Below are 19,467 nucleotides of genomic sequence, written 5' to 3'. Positions count from 1 at the left end.
AAGTGGAATTTTAGAACTGTGCAAGGCACCTGTGAAGATCTTGTTTTATGCTAAATTTAACATCAACATAAATAAGCGTTATGGACAGCAAATGGCTGTGTTATAGAGATGGACGTGCAGTATTCAAGAAATACTCACAGTACATGTGTGTATATAATCACAACCCTTTTTTGCATACCCATTCCCACCCTGGAAACCCCCTCTAAAGTTAATCCTACTTTTGTTTACCCTTACTGGAGCCTAGATTTAATATGGGTTATTAAGGAACTCAGATGAAATTGTGCAATTTGTGTTTTACCTAAGTACCTTTTTATTAGTAAGTAAATCAATGCAGTGCTTTGTATCACATTGTGCCATGTCAACTTCCAGGCAAAATGTTAGTAAAAAACCCTTTTTGTATTTAGAGTGGAAATAGAGTTCCCCACTTTTCTTGGGAACCATAGTGCAAGGGAGCTTACATCACAGACAGGATTGTTTTTGTGGTGGAAGGGACAAATTGTGCCATTTTGAGAGGCCCCACACCAGCCTCATATAGACTGCCATTGCAAGTGCATGACAAGGTGTATTTAAAAGTTGCAAACTGAACATGGAACTCACCCAAGAGTGCCATGTCCAGTAACACATCATACACTACATGTAATATCACCCTCTAGCAGGCCTTGCAACCCTAAGGAAGGCTGTACAATAATGCATGGGAGGGCATATGTGTGCATGAGCAAATATGCCCCTAATGTGTCTTTGCCAATTCTTAGACATAGTACATGTACGGGGAAGCCATAGCAAATGCATGTGCTGGAACCTGGTCATTACGAGTTCCCCAGCTACATGATGGCCTTGCTGAACCCTGGGTTGTTTGATATCAAACAACTCAGAATAATAAATCCACACTGATGACAGTGTGGATTTTACTATAAAATGTACACAGAGAGCACATTTGAGGTGCCCCCTGCAAATCCTAATAGCCCTGGCATAGTTTCTGACTGGTTCTAACCAGCCTGCCATGACTGAACACTATTCTGGACCCCTGGGGGGAGAGCCTTTGCTCTCAGGTGCCAGAAGACAAAGCCTTTCCTGGGCGGAGAAGTCATACTTCCTTCCCCAGGCAGGCACCCTTTACCAGTGGTTAGCTTCAGGCTTTGCACCTTTGAAATCTGACCCGCCTCTGCTGCTAGCAGCAGAAGGCAGCCCAATGGTTCTACCCCCACTTTAGGCTGGAAAACCGGTGGGAAACTTAGCAAGAATAGGAGGAGTGGACGCCCTCAGCCTCACTACCCCTCAGGTGTGGCAGGTGAGGTGACCACTCCATTTAATTTTTCTCCATCTTGGATGGTAGGAGAAAAAGCCAATCAGGGATGTGGTCACTCAGTGGGTGTAGCCACCCTAAGGTAGTTGGCCCATTGGCCACTACCAAGTACTCCTCCTAATGCCCCTAGATAGAGTATGTAGAGAGCATCCCTAGACCAAGAACTTTAGATTTGATGAACAAAAAAACTGAAGTCCTGCTTCACAAAGAAAAAAGTGCCAAACCCTGCCTGCTGTTCCAAGGACTTGATCATCAGCACTGTGGTGTCACCTGGAAACCTGAAGGATTCTACAGAACCCCAGAGCAACTCCAGCCTTTTAAAAAATCACCAAAGATCCTCCCTGCAAGTGAAGGTATCACTCTCCTGCACCCTGCAGGCAAGGAACTCGTGCAGTCTAGTTTACTGACCTGCTGCTGACCAACGATCAGGACCCAGCAGCCCAGCTAAAATGTATACAACTGATCTAGAGGAGAAGATCTGCCACCATGCCAAGTTTGGTGGCATTAGGACTTTCTAGGGCTGTGGCGTACCACTATCCGGTCTATCAGACGCTCTACGTCAGACACCCAGAAGAAGAGTCCATTCCAGACTTCCAAAAACACTGAAGCAGTTGTTACCATTGATTCCTATGGTGCATAATTGCACAGAAAAACAGAACATTTTCTAGACTTTAAAAATCATAACTAAAGAAGTACTTTCTGAATATTGATGATCTTGGTCTTAAAACTTCTTTAAAAATCTGAAGTATTTTTGTAAATTGGTCCAGAGTTATTCTTCCGAGAGTGTGTCCACATTTATTGATACTGTGAGTACAACAAATGCTTAGAACATCTCCTGGAATAGCCTAACTGTTCACACACACCACCATAACAACAGAGCATTGGGTGGCCCGATTTTTACCTCTGGATACCAAATTGGGGTTACTTGAGCTCTCTGCACAGTGCACGTCATTTTTGTACACTCTATAGAGAGCCAGCCTCTAACAGCCCGCCAGCAGAAATAGTGTGGTGGCACTGGCTTTGGCTCAAAGGGAGAGCCGAGGCCAATGCAATCTCACTGTCAATGCTGCCATCACACTCAGAATGTGCACTTTCGCCATGGCAGGTAGGGCACATTCCGAGTGTGCTTACAGGGGGTCCACTACACTGCCCATGAAATGTGCAAGGGCACTGCAGGAGCCCCCCTGTAGCCCGCCCCCCTATAGCCCCATCTCCACCTTTCTGCTGGCCTTTTCATGGCTGGATCCCTGCCATGGAAAGGTCGGCAGAAAGGCAACTTGTGATCAGCACAGCGTTGCCGACATTGGCACCTCTGTGCTTGACCACGGCTTGCAGTGCTGCCAACACATCAGGATCCACAATGCTGTTGGTGGCTGAAGTCTTGTGGCGGTCCGACTCCAAGGATGCGGCAGTAGGACCACCACCCATGTATGGCGGTCCTACAGACCTCCATACTCATAGTCAGGACCTTTGTTAGTTATCTATGAAAGTGCAGGTGTTTAATTATTTCCTTCTGTGTGTTTTAGTTCCTCCTATAAACTTGACCTACAATGGATGCAAGTGCCCTGACTGTTTCATCGAAGGCTCAGTCAAGGAATGTACAACTGATAAAGTAATCGAATGTGTGGGACGGCAGACCGAGTGCATGAATGTACGTGGGAAAGCCAATCGGCCAGGTAAGTGCATAGGTCATATTTTAGGTGTTTTTTTCCTTGTTTTGATTGTGGCTCCTGTGATGTTTCGGTGCCCAGCTATGGGAATGGCCAATAAAATGCTTTAGGATAGACAACATTATGTTATTAGCAGTGTCCATTTTATGTCTTGTCTGGTGCCAAAATTCAATTTCTTTGAAAAAAATGGAAGAATTGAGGTGTATTAAACAAGTAGAATGCAGAGACTCCAATACATTTTAAACAATTGCCTAGGTTTAGAGTTGGGTGGCACCAAAATGTCGTCTATGGAGAAAGTGTTAAACCTGAGAGATATCTGGAGGTGGAATATCCTCCATCATCTTGTAATGATAGTGTGGTGGGGGAAGTTCCATTAGAAGATCTCCTTACAGAATTAGAACTTACTCCACTTGGTCTACTTATGCATTGGGATTTCTATAGGACACACCTAGCCAAGAACTATCAGAGTACTGTAAATTAGTGGGGAACATGGGGCAAATCAAGATTGTGTAGAGCAAGTGTGGCTTTACATTGCTGCACTACACATGTCTTAATGTAAAAAATTACACTTCACGGAGTCTCAGTAAACATAATTGATATTTGAAGCATATGGAAGGAATTAAGGGAACCAAGGTTTCACAATTCAGAGGTGGGTGGGATAGCCACTACCCGCTATTGTCTCCCTTTGGAGCAAATGTGCAGTAAATCCGTAGCAATTTGGGATATATTTCACATTGCCCATCCATTGTTTCTATTATTAATGTTGGCTACCTTGTCGATTGTGAGAGATATCACTGGCGAGATTGAAAATAAAACTTCACTTGCCTATAATGTAAATATTTGTTACTAATGATATGTGTCACATCCTCATTGGAACAGACGTGGATGTACGTATACCACTGTAATCATCAGTACTTTCTCTCACTCTCCTATAGGTTATAGGTGGCTTGTGACATTAAGCCATTTGGGGCCAGATGTATTAAGCTCCCAGTTTGTATTTCATAAATAGTGAATTTTAAGAAATCGCTATTTAAGAAATGCAAAATGATATGTATCAAAATTGCAAGTCGGTAATAGCGATTTCTCAAAATTCGCGAACACTATTATCGAATCGCAATTAGAGAATGCAGCTCAATTCACCCCTATGGGCAGATGCAAATGGTTTTGCATTTCCCAGTTTGCGAATTCCAGTTAGCAATTCAAAAATTTGGTAATGCAAACGCTAGGGTGCTGGGGGCCTGAGGCCCCCAGCGATGCACCCAAAAAAAATTTATGCAGACATGTGAAGCACACACATGCCCTAGGGGCATGTGTGCGCTACATTTCATTTTAAAAAATGCTTTTGTAATGCATTTTAAAAAATTGCACATGCTTACCGCTAAACTTGAGTTTGTGGTATTTGCATTTCCTAAATGCCCAATTCGCATTTAGGAAATGCTTGATACATGTGCTTTGGAAATCGCAAATAGGAATTTCCTATTTGTGATTTCCTATTCAGACAGTCGCAATTTGCGATTCTCTACACAGGGTCGCAAGTTTAAGGAATCGCTATTTTTGCGATTCCTTAAAATTGCATAGCGAATACCTTTCATACATCGTGAAAGGCATTTTTGCATTTGCAAACGGGCGAATTTTGCGATTCGCACCGTTTGCGAATTAAAAAAAGTCTAATACATCTGGCCCTTGCAGTGGTAGAGATTGATTTTTTATTAATTCCACACAAGTCCCTTTGGAGTGACCTATTCGCTTTGGAATCAAAATGAGATGGTAATGCTTTGTACAAAAGGTTTGTCTTCAGATTTTATTTGGAAGATTTCAGATTATAGTGATTGCTCCTGTCTGAATTTAATAAGTTTAAGGTGTGTACCTATCACAAAGATCATCCTTCCTCAAAGTGGCTTCTGATTGGATATGTCTTTTATGATCAGGTTTGCATTGGATAGATGTAAGCATGTAGTGGTACCTGTAAAGTGAAAACGTAGCTGGGAAATGGTAGAGATGAACTATATACTGAATCCACCTTATCTGCACCAGATTGTACCTTTTTTTCTGGACCCTATTTTTGCAAGTTTTTGAACTCCACTGAACAGGAATACAGTGTCTATGTTTCCTCTTTGAGCTTGGTTAAATTGGCTTACTCCTGATTGACATATTTACCTTGCCTATTTGTACCTAGTATCTATTGTGCCATCCACAGAGAGAATCTGTAATTACACTGTACACCACTTCATTCTACCTAACTCTACTCCACACCACTCCACTGTATGCCATTCTACTCTACTCCACTCCCCTGTAAGCCAGTCCAGTCTATGGCATTACACTGTAGCCACTACACTGTACCTCACTCCAGTGTACACCATTCAAGTGTATATCTCTCCACTGTAGCCTATCCACTATACGTTATTCCACTTTACACCACATTACTCTACCTCACTCCAGTGTACCCTATACAACTGCATGCCACTCAGCTGTACACCACTTCACTTGAAATCACTCCACGCCATTTCACCATACACCACTACAATGTACCTCACTCCACTCCATGCCAGTCAACTCTAAGCCACTCCATTCTACTCCATTTCACTGTACGCCATTACTCTGTACCTCACTCCACTCTATGCCAGTCCACTCTATGCCACTCCACTGTACGCTATTCCACTGTACACCAGCATACTCTACCACCCTCACCACATGCCAATAAACTGTACAGACTCTACTGTACCCTATTCCACTGTACTCTGCCTCACTCTACACTGCTCAAGCCTATGTCATTCCCTGTAAACCAATACATTGTACACCAATTTACTTTATGATGTTCCACTGAACGCAACTGCACTGTTACTGCACTCCACTCTACACTATTCCAACCTACGCCATTCCACTCTATGCCACTCCACTGTATGCTACTCTACTATTTGCTGTTCCACTGTACACCAGTCAATTCTATACCACTCTACTCTACACCACTCTACTTTCCCCATGCCACTCTATGTCACCTCTCTATGAGTAACTCTACAGCACTCCTGCCTACACCACACTATTGTACATTGCTCCACATTACGCTACCCCAGCCTATGCTATTCTACTGTACACAAGTCCACTCTACGCCACTCCAGTCTATGATATTCCACTCTATTTCACTTCACTCTATGCCACTCCACTGTAGGTCACTCCACTATACGCTATTCCACTCTACATTAGTCTCCTCTACGCTATTACAGTCTATGCTTTTTACTGTATGCCACTCCACTCTACACCACTCCATTGTATGCTATTCCACTCTATGCCATTCCACCGTACATTACTCCACTCTACACTACTCCACTGTACCCAGATCACTCTATGCCACTCCACTACATACTATTCCAGCTACAGCTTCCAGCTTCCAGCTATTCCATCTACACTCTACCCCACTCAACTCTGTGCTATTTGACTCTAGGCCAGTCCACTACACTGTACACCACTCCACTGTGTGCTATTACTTTGTATGCTATTCCACTATATGCTACTTGTAGGGAGCTGGCCTGGTGTATGGTCGGTACCTAAGGTACTTACACCTTATACCAGGTCCAGGTATCATCTATTAGTGAAATGTAGGCAGTGTCTAGAAGCCAGACTCTCTAGAGGTAGCTGTGGATGAGCAGCCAAGGCTTATCTAAGAGACAGGCAAAGCTTATGCAATACCACTGCAGTCACACAATACTTACACACATGAAAGAATACACTCACTGTTACAAAAATAAAGGTACTTTATTATGGTAACACAACACAAAAATTTCTATAGAGTCAATACTCCCTTAGGAGGTAAGTAATACACAAGTTATATACACTAGTTGTCAGAAATAGGCATAAGAATTGTTAGAAAACTGTGCCAATAGTGTAAAACACAATATAGAATAGTGGACCTAGGGGGAGGCACAAACCATATACTAAAAAAATTGAATGCGAGAGTGTCGCCCCCACCCAGGTAAGTGTAGTGTGTAGAGGGTCACTGGGGGTACCAGGAAAGCTCAAAGGTAAATACCACAACACCCGCCACCAACCAGGAAAGCAGGAGTGAATTACTAGAATTTCCCCAGAACACCCACTTAAAAGAAAAGAAGATAAATGCAAAACTCAGAGATGACTGCAAGAAACCAATGGTGGGTTCCTGAAGAGGAAGACCTGTGGAAAGAGGAGACCAAGTCCAGAAGACACAGGAGAGTCCAATGGGGGCAGGAGCCCCTATCCACCAACCTGAGGATTGCAGAAGAGAAGTCAGCACTGCAGCCATGGGGTCAGAGTCGAGTTCCTGGAGGATGCAGGTGATGTCCCACAACGGAAGGAAGATTGCAGTCTGGATTCCACCAACAAACCTTGGCACAGGCAAAACTCGCGGTTGGTGGAAAGTGGTGCTGCTGGGGACCAGCAAGGCCCAAGAGGACTCAGCCCAGGAGGGGGAGTCAGAGGGAGCCCTTAGTGTTGCAGAGAGCCCACAGAAGCACAGGCAGCATGCACAGGAGTCCCACAGGAAGGGGACACAGAAGGTACAAAAGGAGCCCATGCAGCACTACAAAGAAGGATCCCACACTGCAGGAGAGTCAGTCAGGGAACTGTGCGTCACAGTAAGGAGTGCTGGGGGGTGGAGCTACACGAAGACTGGGGACCCATTGGAAGAAGTGCCAACAGGCCTTAGCAACTGCAAATGACGTGGTGCATGGGGGTACTGTCCTGCATGGGTAGGCAAGAGCTTACCTCCGCCAAAGTTGGACAGCTGGTAGAAAGGACCGTCTAACCACCACCCGTGTTGCAGGATCCACGCAGCTCAGCAGGACAGGGGATCCATGCCTCCGGTCGTCGTTGCTGTTGGTGCATGCAGATGCAGGGGAGTGACTCCTTCACTGCAAGGGAGATTCTTTCTTCTTTCCTGTGCAGACTGAAGACGGGCTGTCCTCAGAAGATGCATGACCGGCAAAACTTTGCAGAAGCTGGAAGGAGCCGGAGAAACAATGTTGCAGGCAAAGGCTTCGTCTTTGTTGCAGATTGTTGGGTCCTGGAGAATCCAGATGCAGTTTCATTGGTCAGAAGTTGAAGTAAGGGATGCAGAGGAATCCTGCTGGAATCTTGCAAGCTAAATCTGAGGAACCACCCAAAGGAGAGAATCTAAACAGCCATGAAGGGGGGATTGGTCACCTAGCTGGGTGACCACCTATCAGGAGGGGGCTCTGATGTCACATGCCTGGCCTTGCCACTCAGATTCAACCAGAGTTCCCTGCCATCCTTGGATTCAAGATGGCAGAACCCAGGGACCCTCCAGAGGAGCTCTGGGCACCACCCCTGGGGTGGTGATGGACTGGGGAGTGGTTACTCCCCTTTCCTTTGTCCAGTTTCATGCCAGAGCAGAGACTGAAGGTCCCTGAACCAGTGTAGACTGGGTTATGAACGGAAGGCCCCAAATGTGCTCTTCACAGCATACCAGTGACTTGGGTAGGCTACCCTTCCCAAGCCATGTAACACAAATTTCCACAAGGAAATCCTTTGTTCTGCCTTCCTGGGCTCCAGCAGCTCGAGCAGCAGCAGGGCAGAAACCTGTCTGTGAGGTGGCAGCAGCTTGGGCTGCCTGGAAGTATTGGGGTATGATTCCAACATGTTTGATACCAAACATGCCTAGATTCAGAGTTACCATTATGTAGCTGGACATAGGTAGTGACCTATGTCCAATGCATGCGTAAAATGCCATCCCTGCCCTCACAAAGTCCAGTAAAGTGGGTCTGGAGTTTGTGGGGGCACCTCTGCCAGTGCAGGGGTGCCCTCACACACAGGTACCTGCACCCTACCCTCTGGGCTGAGAGGGCCTACCATAGGGGTGACTTATAGTGACCTAGTGCAGTGACCTATAGTGAAAACAGGTGCATGCACCTGGTTCACGCAGACTGCAATGGCAGGCCTGCAGAACCCTTTGCATGGGCTCAGCATGGGCGGCAGAATACCTGCTGCAGCCCATAGGGATCCCTTGGAACTCCAATGCCCTGGGTACCTACGTACCACATAGTAGGGGTTTATATGGGGGCACCAGTATGCCAATTCTGCAATGAATACAGAGTTTTGGGAGAGAGAGTTAGCAAGATCCCAGTGAACACAGTCAAACACACTGACATCAGGCAGAAAAAGGGGGTAATCATGCCAAGAAAGAGGGTACTTTCCTACACTACTCCACCATATCTCACTCCACTCTACGCCACTCCACTGTCTGCTATTTCACTCTACAACACACCACTGTATGGTATTCTAGTCTATGCCACTCCACACCTCACCACTCCAGAGTACAGCAATCTATTGAACATCACTCTATCCCACTCTACTGTACACTATTTCAGTGTATGCTACTCTACTGTACATTATTCCATATTATGCCACTCCACTTTATGCCACTCCCTGTATGCCTTTCCACTGTATGCCAATCCACTCTACCCCACTCCACTCCAATCTACACCACTCCACTCTATGCACCTCCACTCTACGGAACTCCCCTGTAGGCCACTCCACTGCATGCAATTTCACTGTACAGCACTCCACTCTACCCCACTCTACACCAGTTCACTTGACATCACCCGACTGTACACTATTCCACTGTATGCCATGCCACTGTAGGCCACTCCAGTCAACACCACTCCACTGTACACCACTCCACTATACCCCTCTCCACTCTCCACTTTTCCACTGTATGCTATTCCACTCTATGCCACTTCACTCTACCCAACTCCACTCCACTACTCCACTTAACAAAACTTCACTCCACTCAACAACAGTCTATACCCCTCCACTCAACCACTCTATACTCCACTCTGTAGCACTACACAAACATATACTACTGTCAATGCCAGTGTACAGCACTCTACGCCACTTTACAACACTCTACTCCACTCTACACTAAGCTGCTTCAACTGAGTTAACTATACTCTACTCTATGAGGCAGTACTCCACTATACTCCACTATTGCACTCCATGCCTCTCCACTGTATGCTCCACTGTACACTACTCTATGTTACTCAACTGTATGACACGCTAGCTTACACCACTCTACTATACTGTGCCATACTCTACTCCATGCCACTCAACTGTGCAACACTGTACTGCACTCTGTGGCACTGTACTGTACTCCAATCTACAACACTTTTTGACACTCTACAATACACCAGTCCACTTCACTGAACCACACGCCATTTTACTCTACAACTCATTACTCCACTGTATGTTACACCACTCCAATATACTTCACTCAGTGCCACTCTACTCTACAACACGCTCCTTCACTCTACGCCATACCACACCACTGGACTCCACTCCATAATGCTCCACTGCAGAGCACTTTACCCCAATCTATGGCAGTGTACAACACTGCACTTTACACTGCTCCATTCGAACAAACTCTACTCCACTCTAAAAGACTCTACTATGCTCTTTGTAACTCTACTACAGTGTACTCCACTCCATGCCATACACTACACTGTACAGCCCTCTAGCCCACTCTATTCCCCTACACTATACGGTGCAACACTCTACAATACTTTCACTCACTGTACAATACACCACACCACTGTACTTTACAGGACCACACTCCCATTTATAAGACTTGACTTTACTCTACAGTGCACCTGTCAATGGCATTGTACTGTACAACACACCACTGTACTACATAACACTTTAAACCACTGCACTCTCTGCCACTCCAACCTATCCCTTTCTACCGTTCCCCACTCCAATATACTCCACTCCATTCTACAATGCTCCACTCTACACCACTCAACAGTACACCGCTCCACACTACACCTTTCAACTGAATGCTATCCCACTGTTCACCACTCCACTGTACCACACTCTACTGTTTGACATTAAACTCTACGACAGTACACTGTACAACTCTTCTCCACTTTACTGTGCCACGTTGCACCTAATGACACACCACTCAATGGCACTAAACGATACAATTTGAAATTGGTAAATTCTCTCTCTCTTGCACCCTTTCTCTAATAACCTTGTAGGGTCATTTTCTTGTAGCAACTGGCCCTTCTTCTCACCTGTATAACTTACCCTTCTTTTGCCTACTTCTTATTCCTATATTCATGACGCCTCGAACTACTTTCTACTCAATTCCAGATTCCTCCCACTATACCAAATGGACATATTTGCTTTTCTGTCTTCACATAATCCTATAACATTGTTAACCAAAACTTGGTTGAATGCCTCTTTTTTCTCCTATATTGTTGCCACCAAACTCCCAGGCTATGATGTGGCCTTTTTTAATCATTAATTAATCATTCTCCTGTTCCTTTCTTGACAACATCTCTTTTGCAGTGGGTGAAAATACAGTTTTCACCATCAAAAATCTGCTTAAACATAATAGCCCTCAGTGCTCTCACCTACCAGCCCCTGGAACCCCCTACCAATTTCAGTGCATCTTTAAGTGATTTATTCGGTTACATTTGCCAATTATACTTTACTTGACATCCTCAAAATTCATATTGCCAACCCATCTATACCACTGCAGTATCTCTTTAGACTCACTTTGCATGTTTGCTCTGTCTCTGCATTCCACTGCTCCTTGCCGTTAAGCAGGTGATCTTTTAGATGTAATTTTCTCTAGCTTCCACAACATCAAGCCCTTCCCTCCATGTCCCTTACATGGTCCAACCACTTCTCTGTACCTTTTGCACTGTCACTTAAGCAAACCTCAAAGAACATTTGCACCTCTAGTAGCTTGCAGGGTGCACCAGCCCCCTCGCAATGTTCACCATCTGCAAAGCAATAAAATAGTTCCATACGTTTGAAATGTTGTGAACATAGCTGTCAGTAATGTCAATACTGAGCCTGCTATTTCAGCATTCTTTTAAAGCATGTTTGAGTTGGGGATTTAGTGTGACTGACACCCTCAGATGGAGTGATGTGCTGTATGTATGTGTTACTCATAGTCAAAAACCAGCAGTTGCTGGATTCTTCGTGGGGAGGAAAAATATTTACTGTATTTGAGAAATACTGGTCTTTAAAGAGATGTGTCTTCAGCTCTTTCCAAACTGAAGAAGATTTAAGGTGCTCCTGGTGGATACAGGGGATGACTTTCCAGATTCTGGGTGCATGAACGGGGAAAGTCTCTTGCTCATGTTTGTCTTTGTATTGATAGAAGAATGGAGTATGCCAATTCACACTTATCCTTCATTCTTATAAGGTTATATTCTAGCTTTTCCATGTGTCTCTGGCTCTGACTGGCATGTACACCAGAGATGGGGTAAATTGTCCTCGAGCAGCATGCCCTGTGTACACAATGCGCTTTAACTGAAGTCAGTATTTCTTCTACACAACCTCTAAATCAGGCCCAGATTTTGCAGCCTGAACATGTGCTAGTTTGAATTCCAGCTGTGGTCTTCTGCATGTAAATGTAACATTTAAAATCTGCAGTTGTAAATCCTTCCGGTCTTAAGTGACATATGTTAATACAGCTATTCTAATGAGATGACCCATTGTAGAGTTAGATCACAAGAACTATAGGTTCCTCATTGATTAAACAGGAAATTGGGTTGCACTGAGGTGCGAGTAAATGTTCTTCTGTTCTTTTTTGCAGGGTTGGATGTCAGGTCCTATTCCTTCAAAGGATGCTCCACACCTGGTGCTTGTTCTCTCATGTATCACTTACCAGGAACACACGTATTATCCTCTGCGATTAAGGCTCAGTGCACACCGGCTTGTAATGCGCAACCCCGCCATGGCGCTGAGTGATTAACCAGGCGCCTGCAGTAGTGCTATTGCTGATATGAAACAAGCTGAACCTGCTTCTTCGATTGAAGATATTGGGGTTTATGAAATGGACTGGGGGTTATAAGTTTTGCTTGGGATGTCTGCATGGCCTTCATTCTGCTTCATGTACAATGAGCTACATTACTGGTCAGGCAATGCTTTATGCCTCTGTCCACAGCAGGCGGCAGGCACACCCACCACTTGAAGGCTGCAGTCCTTCTTTATGCAGGAAACTATACAAAGTGTCAAGAATACCCCTGCCTTCTGACTTCAGGCCCCATATCTGAGATGGATGGAATTCTGCTCTGGTCAATTTTAACTGCACTGGTGTTCCCTCACCTGTGTTTTCTTGGTTCAGAATTCACGAGGAGGAATATGCTCTTAATAGGCAAAAATATGTGCACTGAGATACCATCCAGAAACTTTAAGGCTGGCCACCTGGTGTTTCTGCTCATATAAACGCCTGACTTTCATTTAGACGCCATGTTGCACAGCCACATACTCTGACCTTTTAAAGGGAGATCGCAACACAATTATTGGCCCCATAGATTTCATTTATCCACCCTCGAAACAGTATTTTGAAGATAATCTATTCAGAGTGCACACTACATATAGGCTTCACCAAGAGAAGGCATATTATTTAAGCTCTTCAAAGTAATCATTGTACCACATAGCAAACAGTGACCATGAACTGTGGCGGCCCATCGCATCCCCCAGCAGCAAGGACTTGGCCTTTGTTTTGCAAACAACTTCTTTCGAGCTGGGAACTGTACAGGAAAAATGTCTCAGAATGATCAACATAACTTATCAGGCAAGTCCTTAGTGTGGCTGGCATCTGAATAGAGCATTAATTGTGTACTCTTTTCCCAGGTGGAGGTGCGTGCTGTATTTATAGCATTTTCTCTCTCTTATATCACCTATCAAACACACTGAAAACATGGCAGGCAGATGTTCTATCAGCATTTAACTCACCTTGTCAGCGTGCATTCCTCCTCCACTACACAGCTCCGCCTGGTAACTGTGTGCCCCCCTGCGCTCTTGTAAAGTTGAGGCCCACATCCACCCGCAGGCTCGTGCCTGCGCCTCATGTCTGGTGATCCAGTGGTGACTATTGTCTGTATCTGTCTCCATTGTTCCTGTCTTCCTGTTATTTTTCCTGTATTTATATTTTTCCTGTATTTCTCTTTCTGTGCTTTTTTTTCCTATATTTTTTCTTATCTGTATTTGTCCCTTCACTTCTCCATTGTGCTTCTCACCGTTGTGGCTGGCTGCCCCTGTAGCCCAGCTCCCTCTGGGAACTGCTTCCCGCCTCCCACCTCCTAGCTGACCAGCACCTTCCACATCCCCACATTTACTTAATGGCAATCGATGCGCGTTGAACAGCAACCTCACTGGCCTTGTCAGCGTGCGTTGCTCCCCTGCCATACAGCTCCACCTGGTAGGTGTGTGCCCACCTGTGCTCCAGTTGTAGGGTTCAAGGCCCTGCGCCTTATCCCTAGTGGTCCAGTGGTGAGTATTGTCTGTCTCTGTCTACATTTTTTCAGTCTTTCTGTTATTTATCTTGTTTATATATTTTTACTATATTTCTCCTTGTGTGCTTTTCTCTCCTGCATTTCCCTTATCTGTATTTCTCTGTGCCCCTTCGCTTCCCTTTTGCGCTTCCCAACCTTGCCACTGCCTGACCCAGCAGCCCCCTCCCAGCACTGCTTGGCACCCCCAGCTGATCAGCACCTCCCACCTCCCCACTACTACTTAAAGGCGGCCGCTGTGCAGTGAACGAGCAACCTCACTGGCCTTCTCAGCGTGCGTTGCTCCCCCGCCACACAGCTCCACCTTGTAGCTGTGTGCTCCCCTGCACTCTAGTTTTAGGTTTTGAGGCCCACCTCCAGCCGCAGGCTGCCTCCTGCGCCTAATTCCTGGTGGTCCAGTGGTGAGTATTGGCTGTCTCTGTCTCCGTTTTTACTGTCTTTCTGTTATTTTTCCTGTGTTTATATTTTTACTCTATTTCTCCTTGTGTGCTTTTTTTTCCTTTATTTCCCTTATCTGCATTTCTCTGTGCCCCCTTCGCTTTGCCATTGTGCTTCATGCCCTTGCCACTGCCTGCCCCTGAGGCCCACGCCTCCCAATGCTGCTTCTCACCTCCCATCTTCCAGATGACTAGCACATCCTACCTCCTCACCACTACTTAATGATGGCAGCTGTGTGGCCGTGCCGAAAGCACGCCAAAGGCAAACCCATCCACGCCTGAACAGCGCACAGCCCTAGGGACCCTGGCTCCAGCACCCCTCAGCGCTACAACGCCAGCTTCCTCCATGCCTGACGAAACACCACCTGCCACCAGGCATCAGCAAGTGTCACCCAAGGACCCTTTGCCCATAACAACTGCACCATCTCCTGCCACCGTACACCAGCCTCACCAAGCACAATACCCCCAAGGACCAGACACAATCACCTCAGCTGCATCCTGCTCAACACACACTTCCCCAAGAAACATGCAATGCAGATCTGGGACCTGCTTGACTCCACCACTCCAGATTCAGACCAACCCAAACACCACCCTATGTGGCACCCTCATCTACAGACTCCCCCAGACCCCACTCCCCCTTCGGGAAAATCCATAGCCAACTGCATTGCATATCTTGCCTTTGCCTCAACAGATTACATCCTTTTCGGTGGCCTCAAGTTTCACCTGAACAACCTCAGAAACCCCAACACTTCATCCCTACTGGAGAATCTCACCAGCATCAGACTAAAACAACTGGACACTGCCCCAATGGACTTATGCGCCAGATGCTCGACCCTATCTTCGCCGCCAACAGCAACATCTCCGTCAGACACACCTTTGAACTCCTATGGACCAACCACCACAGGGCCGCCGTATACCAACTCGCCATCACTCTCTGCAACACAGCACCATCAACCTCCTCCGACGCCACCACATCTGCACACCTCCTCCATTGATTGATCCAAGTCTGCACCAACAACCTGGCCCCCCTCAGGAAACACTCCAGCAAACAGTCCACCAGGAAAGCCAGCTGGTTCTCTCCCACCCTCCAAGAGTCCAGATGCACCTGTAGACGAATCTAAAGATGATGGAGGTGCAGCATGACCCTGGCAGACCATGCATCCTTTAAAACCGCCATCACATCACAACACTGCTTCATTAGAGCCATGAAGAAAACTGTCAAACAAGACCAAATCAAAGCCAAAGCACACAACAGCAAAGAACTCTTCACCATGATCAGAGAATTAACCAAACCCAGCACCAACACCACAGACATTCCCCCATCACAAGCCCTCTGCGACAACCTCGCCACCTTCTTCCATCGCAAGATCTCTATCAGCCCTGCCACAACCACTGCACCCAAAGTTTCTGGATCACAGCTGACCTTGACCAATTGGGCCACCCTGACCACTGATGACACTGTATGGATCACGAAGACTATCCTTGGACCCCTGCCCCCAGCACATCTTCTGCCTAGCAAGCGACACCTTCACACCCAAGCTCTGCCACACTATCAACTGCTCCATTGAGACCGTCACCTTCGCTGAAAACTGGAAACATGCCGAGATCAACCTGCTACTGAAGAAACCCTCAGCAAGAGCTCCTGGAACTTTCGACCACCTTTAACAGTGTCTTCCACCACACCATCTGTGCAACACTTTATGATGCCGGCATCCACGGCAAAGCTCTGGAGTGGATCCTCACCTTCCTTACCAGCCAAACCCAGAGAGTCAGGCTCCCACTTTTCACATCCAAACCTACAGAGATCTGCTGTGGCATCCCCCTAGGCTCCGTCCCTCCCTCCACCCTTTTCAACATCTACATGGCCCCTCTAGAAGGCATTGTCAGAAACCATGGACTCAACATTCTCGCCTACGCTGACGACACTGAGCTGATCCTCTCCCTCACCAACAAACCTACTGTTGTGAAGCGGTATGAAGGCAGTTGCCACCTGTATGAAAGACTGCTGCCTCAAGCTCAACTCTGACAAGACAGATGTTTTCATTCTGGGCATGACCCACTCCACCTGGGACTACTCCTGGTGGCCTGCAGCACTCGGAACACCCCCACACTGACTGACCACGCATGTAACCTCACCATCATCCTTGACTCCTAGTTCTCTATGAAACACCAAGCCAACACTGTCTCATCCTCCTGCTTACACATGCTCTGCCGACTCCGAAGGTTCTTCAACTGGATCCCCGTCAAATCCAGAAGAACAGTCACCCAGGAGCTCATCACCAAGAAGCTCAACTATGGCAATGCATTCTATGCAGGCAATACCCAGAAGCTCCAAAAGAAGATGCAAAGAATCCATGAACACCACCGCCAGACTCATCTTGGACATCCCTCACTTCACCCAAATTTCTGAACACCTGAGGTACCTGCACTGGCTCCTGATCAACAAAATAATCACTGTCAAGCTCCTCACGTATGCCTTCAAGGCCCTCCAGAGCATCGGACCTGCCTACCTCAACCACTGCCTTGCCTTCCACACACCCACTAGACAACTCGGCTCCCCTCACCTGACCACCAACCCATGGATCTGCAAGACCACAGCTGTAGGACAATCCTTTTCCTACCTCACCGCTAAGACCTGGAACTCTCTTCTTCTTCATCTCAGGCAATTTCCCTCTCTGCCTTAGTTCAGGAAGGACCTCAAGACCTGGCTATTTGACTGAACCAGCCATCCAGCACTTCGAATGAGCTGCAGTACCTGCCCCCCCCCAAGCGCCTTGAGACCCGATTGGGTGATTAGACCCTGATTGATAGATTGATTGATTGACTCAGCTGTATGGCCCCAAGCGACACACAATACTATAGCCTCTGACATTTCAGATGGGCCATCTTACTTCATGTCAGGCCATCAGACTTCTCAGTGTGCATACATGTAAACGTGACCAGACCATCTTGAATCTCCAGTCCATCACACTTCTCTGATAGACCTTTTACATATATACAGTAAGCTGATATCTTCTGTAGATCATCTGATACCTCTATTAGGCCATCCTATTTTTCTTGTCAGTAGCTGATATAACCAGAATGCTATATGACAAACTTCCTTGGGATTAGACATCTTTGTTGAGACATTTCATCTAATATCTCCAGTAAACTGCTGCTATCTGAAATATATCTGGATATTGTTTGTAGACCATCTAGAATTTCCAGTGACTCATCTAACAGTATCAATATTCCATATAGTATTTTCATTGGCCATCTTTACTGTTCCATTTGTGTTTAATATCATACCATCTGACATTATGCACGGGCCTTCTACTTTGGCATCTTCAGTGGGACCGCTCACTACTAATGGGAGTATAACCACTTTCATCCACTGGATACATCAAAATATGCATGAATTAACATTTGGTTGACCAGCTTAATATTGACTCATTTCATTTGCCTAAATGTTAACAGAATGATTAAAGCAGTGGAGTCTATGAGCCGGAAACTAAAGGCTGATTTGATAAAGTAGCCTGAAGGAGGATGCTGCTGTGTACACAATTCCTTCCAACATTGTCATGGAAGAAGAATTTTGTTGAGTTTACAACAGCCACTTCCTGGGTGATGGTGGGTAGTGAAAGATGTTTATGCTTGAGATAGACAGTTCTTGCTCTAACTTTAAACACTGCCATGATGAGGGACGGGATCTGCAAGTATGCGCTGATTTCACCTGCTCTCTCTACCACAGACCCATTACATTCTGCCTATCTAACCATAGGAAGACTGCAACTCATGGGATCAGTGACTTTGGTTCCGCTGAATATCCATCAGGGCTGAGGTGGTATTAGTCTCAAGCACACTAGTCCGTGCATTAAGATTTTGAATGTCACCTAATTCACAAATGACAGATCATGGTTCCATCTTGCAGTCATTGTCAATCTCTGAGATATTGCTTTGAAAGAATGCTGTGAAGCATCTATGTGACTGACCTGAGATCTCCTGTTCTTTTCTTTGTGTCATTCAGACCCCAGGCAGCCAAGTGTAGGCCTAGACTTGGAATTTTCCACCCCGCCCATTTTCATGTCGAATTATGTAATCATGTTCAACCTTTAATTGTGAGGAATGTGATGGGTGCCCCAAACCCAACCAGTCTGATTGCAGCGCTTGTGCTTGAGCTGTGTAGATAAATAAAACTCATTATAAACGGATGCATAGGTGTCTATGTCTTTTATGTGGGATATTGGGGGCAGAAGACAAACGTTGATGTGTTAGCCTTGGCTCCATGCTGACTATTCAGAGAAAGCAATTACAAAAGGCCTGAATAAGTGAAGTTTGAGCTCTTTGCAACATCATAAATCCAGGGCCCTAAATCTAGCAATAAAATACTTCATACAAAATAACATTAAATGTTTGCCATGAAAACACCCATATATCAGGCCATTACAAGTGAGTCATTAATTGATGGCTAAAGTTTAAAAATTAAACCACTTGGGGAAAAGCATAAATAACACTGGGTAGTTATAGCTAGGACCACGTTTACAATGTTTCAAAAGAAACACATGATGGGTAAAACATGTTTTGGGACCCTACTGTTTCTCAGCCCCTGCTTGATAGACCAGTGTGAAAGGAAGAAACTTAGATGGATGTGACTTTTTCAGAAGTTTCATAAAGATTCATCAAATGGCTCTGAAGTTATGACAAAACCAAAAGATGCTTTTCCCACCGTCACCAAGCTCTGCTAATTATCTCACGTAGTACATCACTCATGACAACTTCTA

At 45.8% G+C, this 19,467-nt stretch overlaps 1 protein-coding gene across 2 annotated transcripts in view; it reads left to right on the top strand.

Moving 5' to 3' along the window:
• Positions 1 to 18,897, top strand: part of LOC138246591 (phospholipase A2 inhibitor NAI-like) — an 87,296-nt gene extending 68,399 nt beyond the window's left edge. For both annotated transcript variants that reach the window (XM_069201287.1, XM_069201286.1), the window contains exons 4-5: positions 2,830 to 2,979; positions 12,569 to 18,897. In XM_069201287.1, coding sequence (XP_069057388.1) covers positions 2,830 to 2,979; positions 12,569 to 12,723 — 305 coding nt within the window. In that variant the 3' untranslated portion in view covers positions 12,724 to 18,897. The remainder of the gene's footprint in view (positions 1 to 2,829; positions 2,980 to 12,568) is intronic.
• The last annotated feature ends 570 nt before the right edge of the window (positions 18,898 to 19,467 follow it).

Source organism: Pleurodeles waltl, chromosome 7, assembly GCF_031143425.1.
Source record: "Pleurodeles waltl isolate 20211129_DDA chromosome 7, aPleWal1.hap1.20221129, whole genome shotgun sequence".
Taxonomy (NCBI): Eukaryota; Metazoa; Chordata; class Amphibia; order Caudata; family Salamandridae; genus Pleurodeles; species Pleurodeles waltl.
Note: the sequence above shows the minus strand (reverse complement) of the source record. Positions and strands in the feature narration are given on the sequence as shown.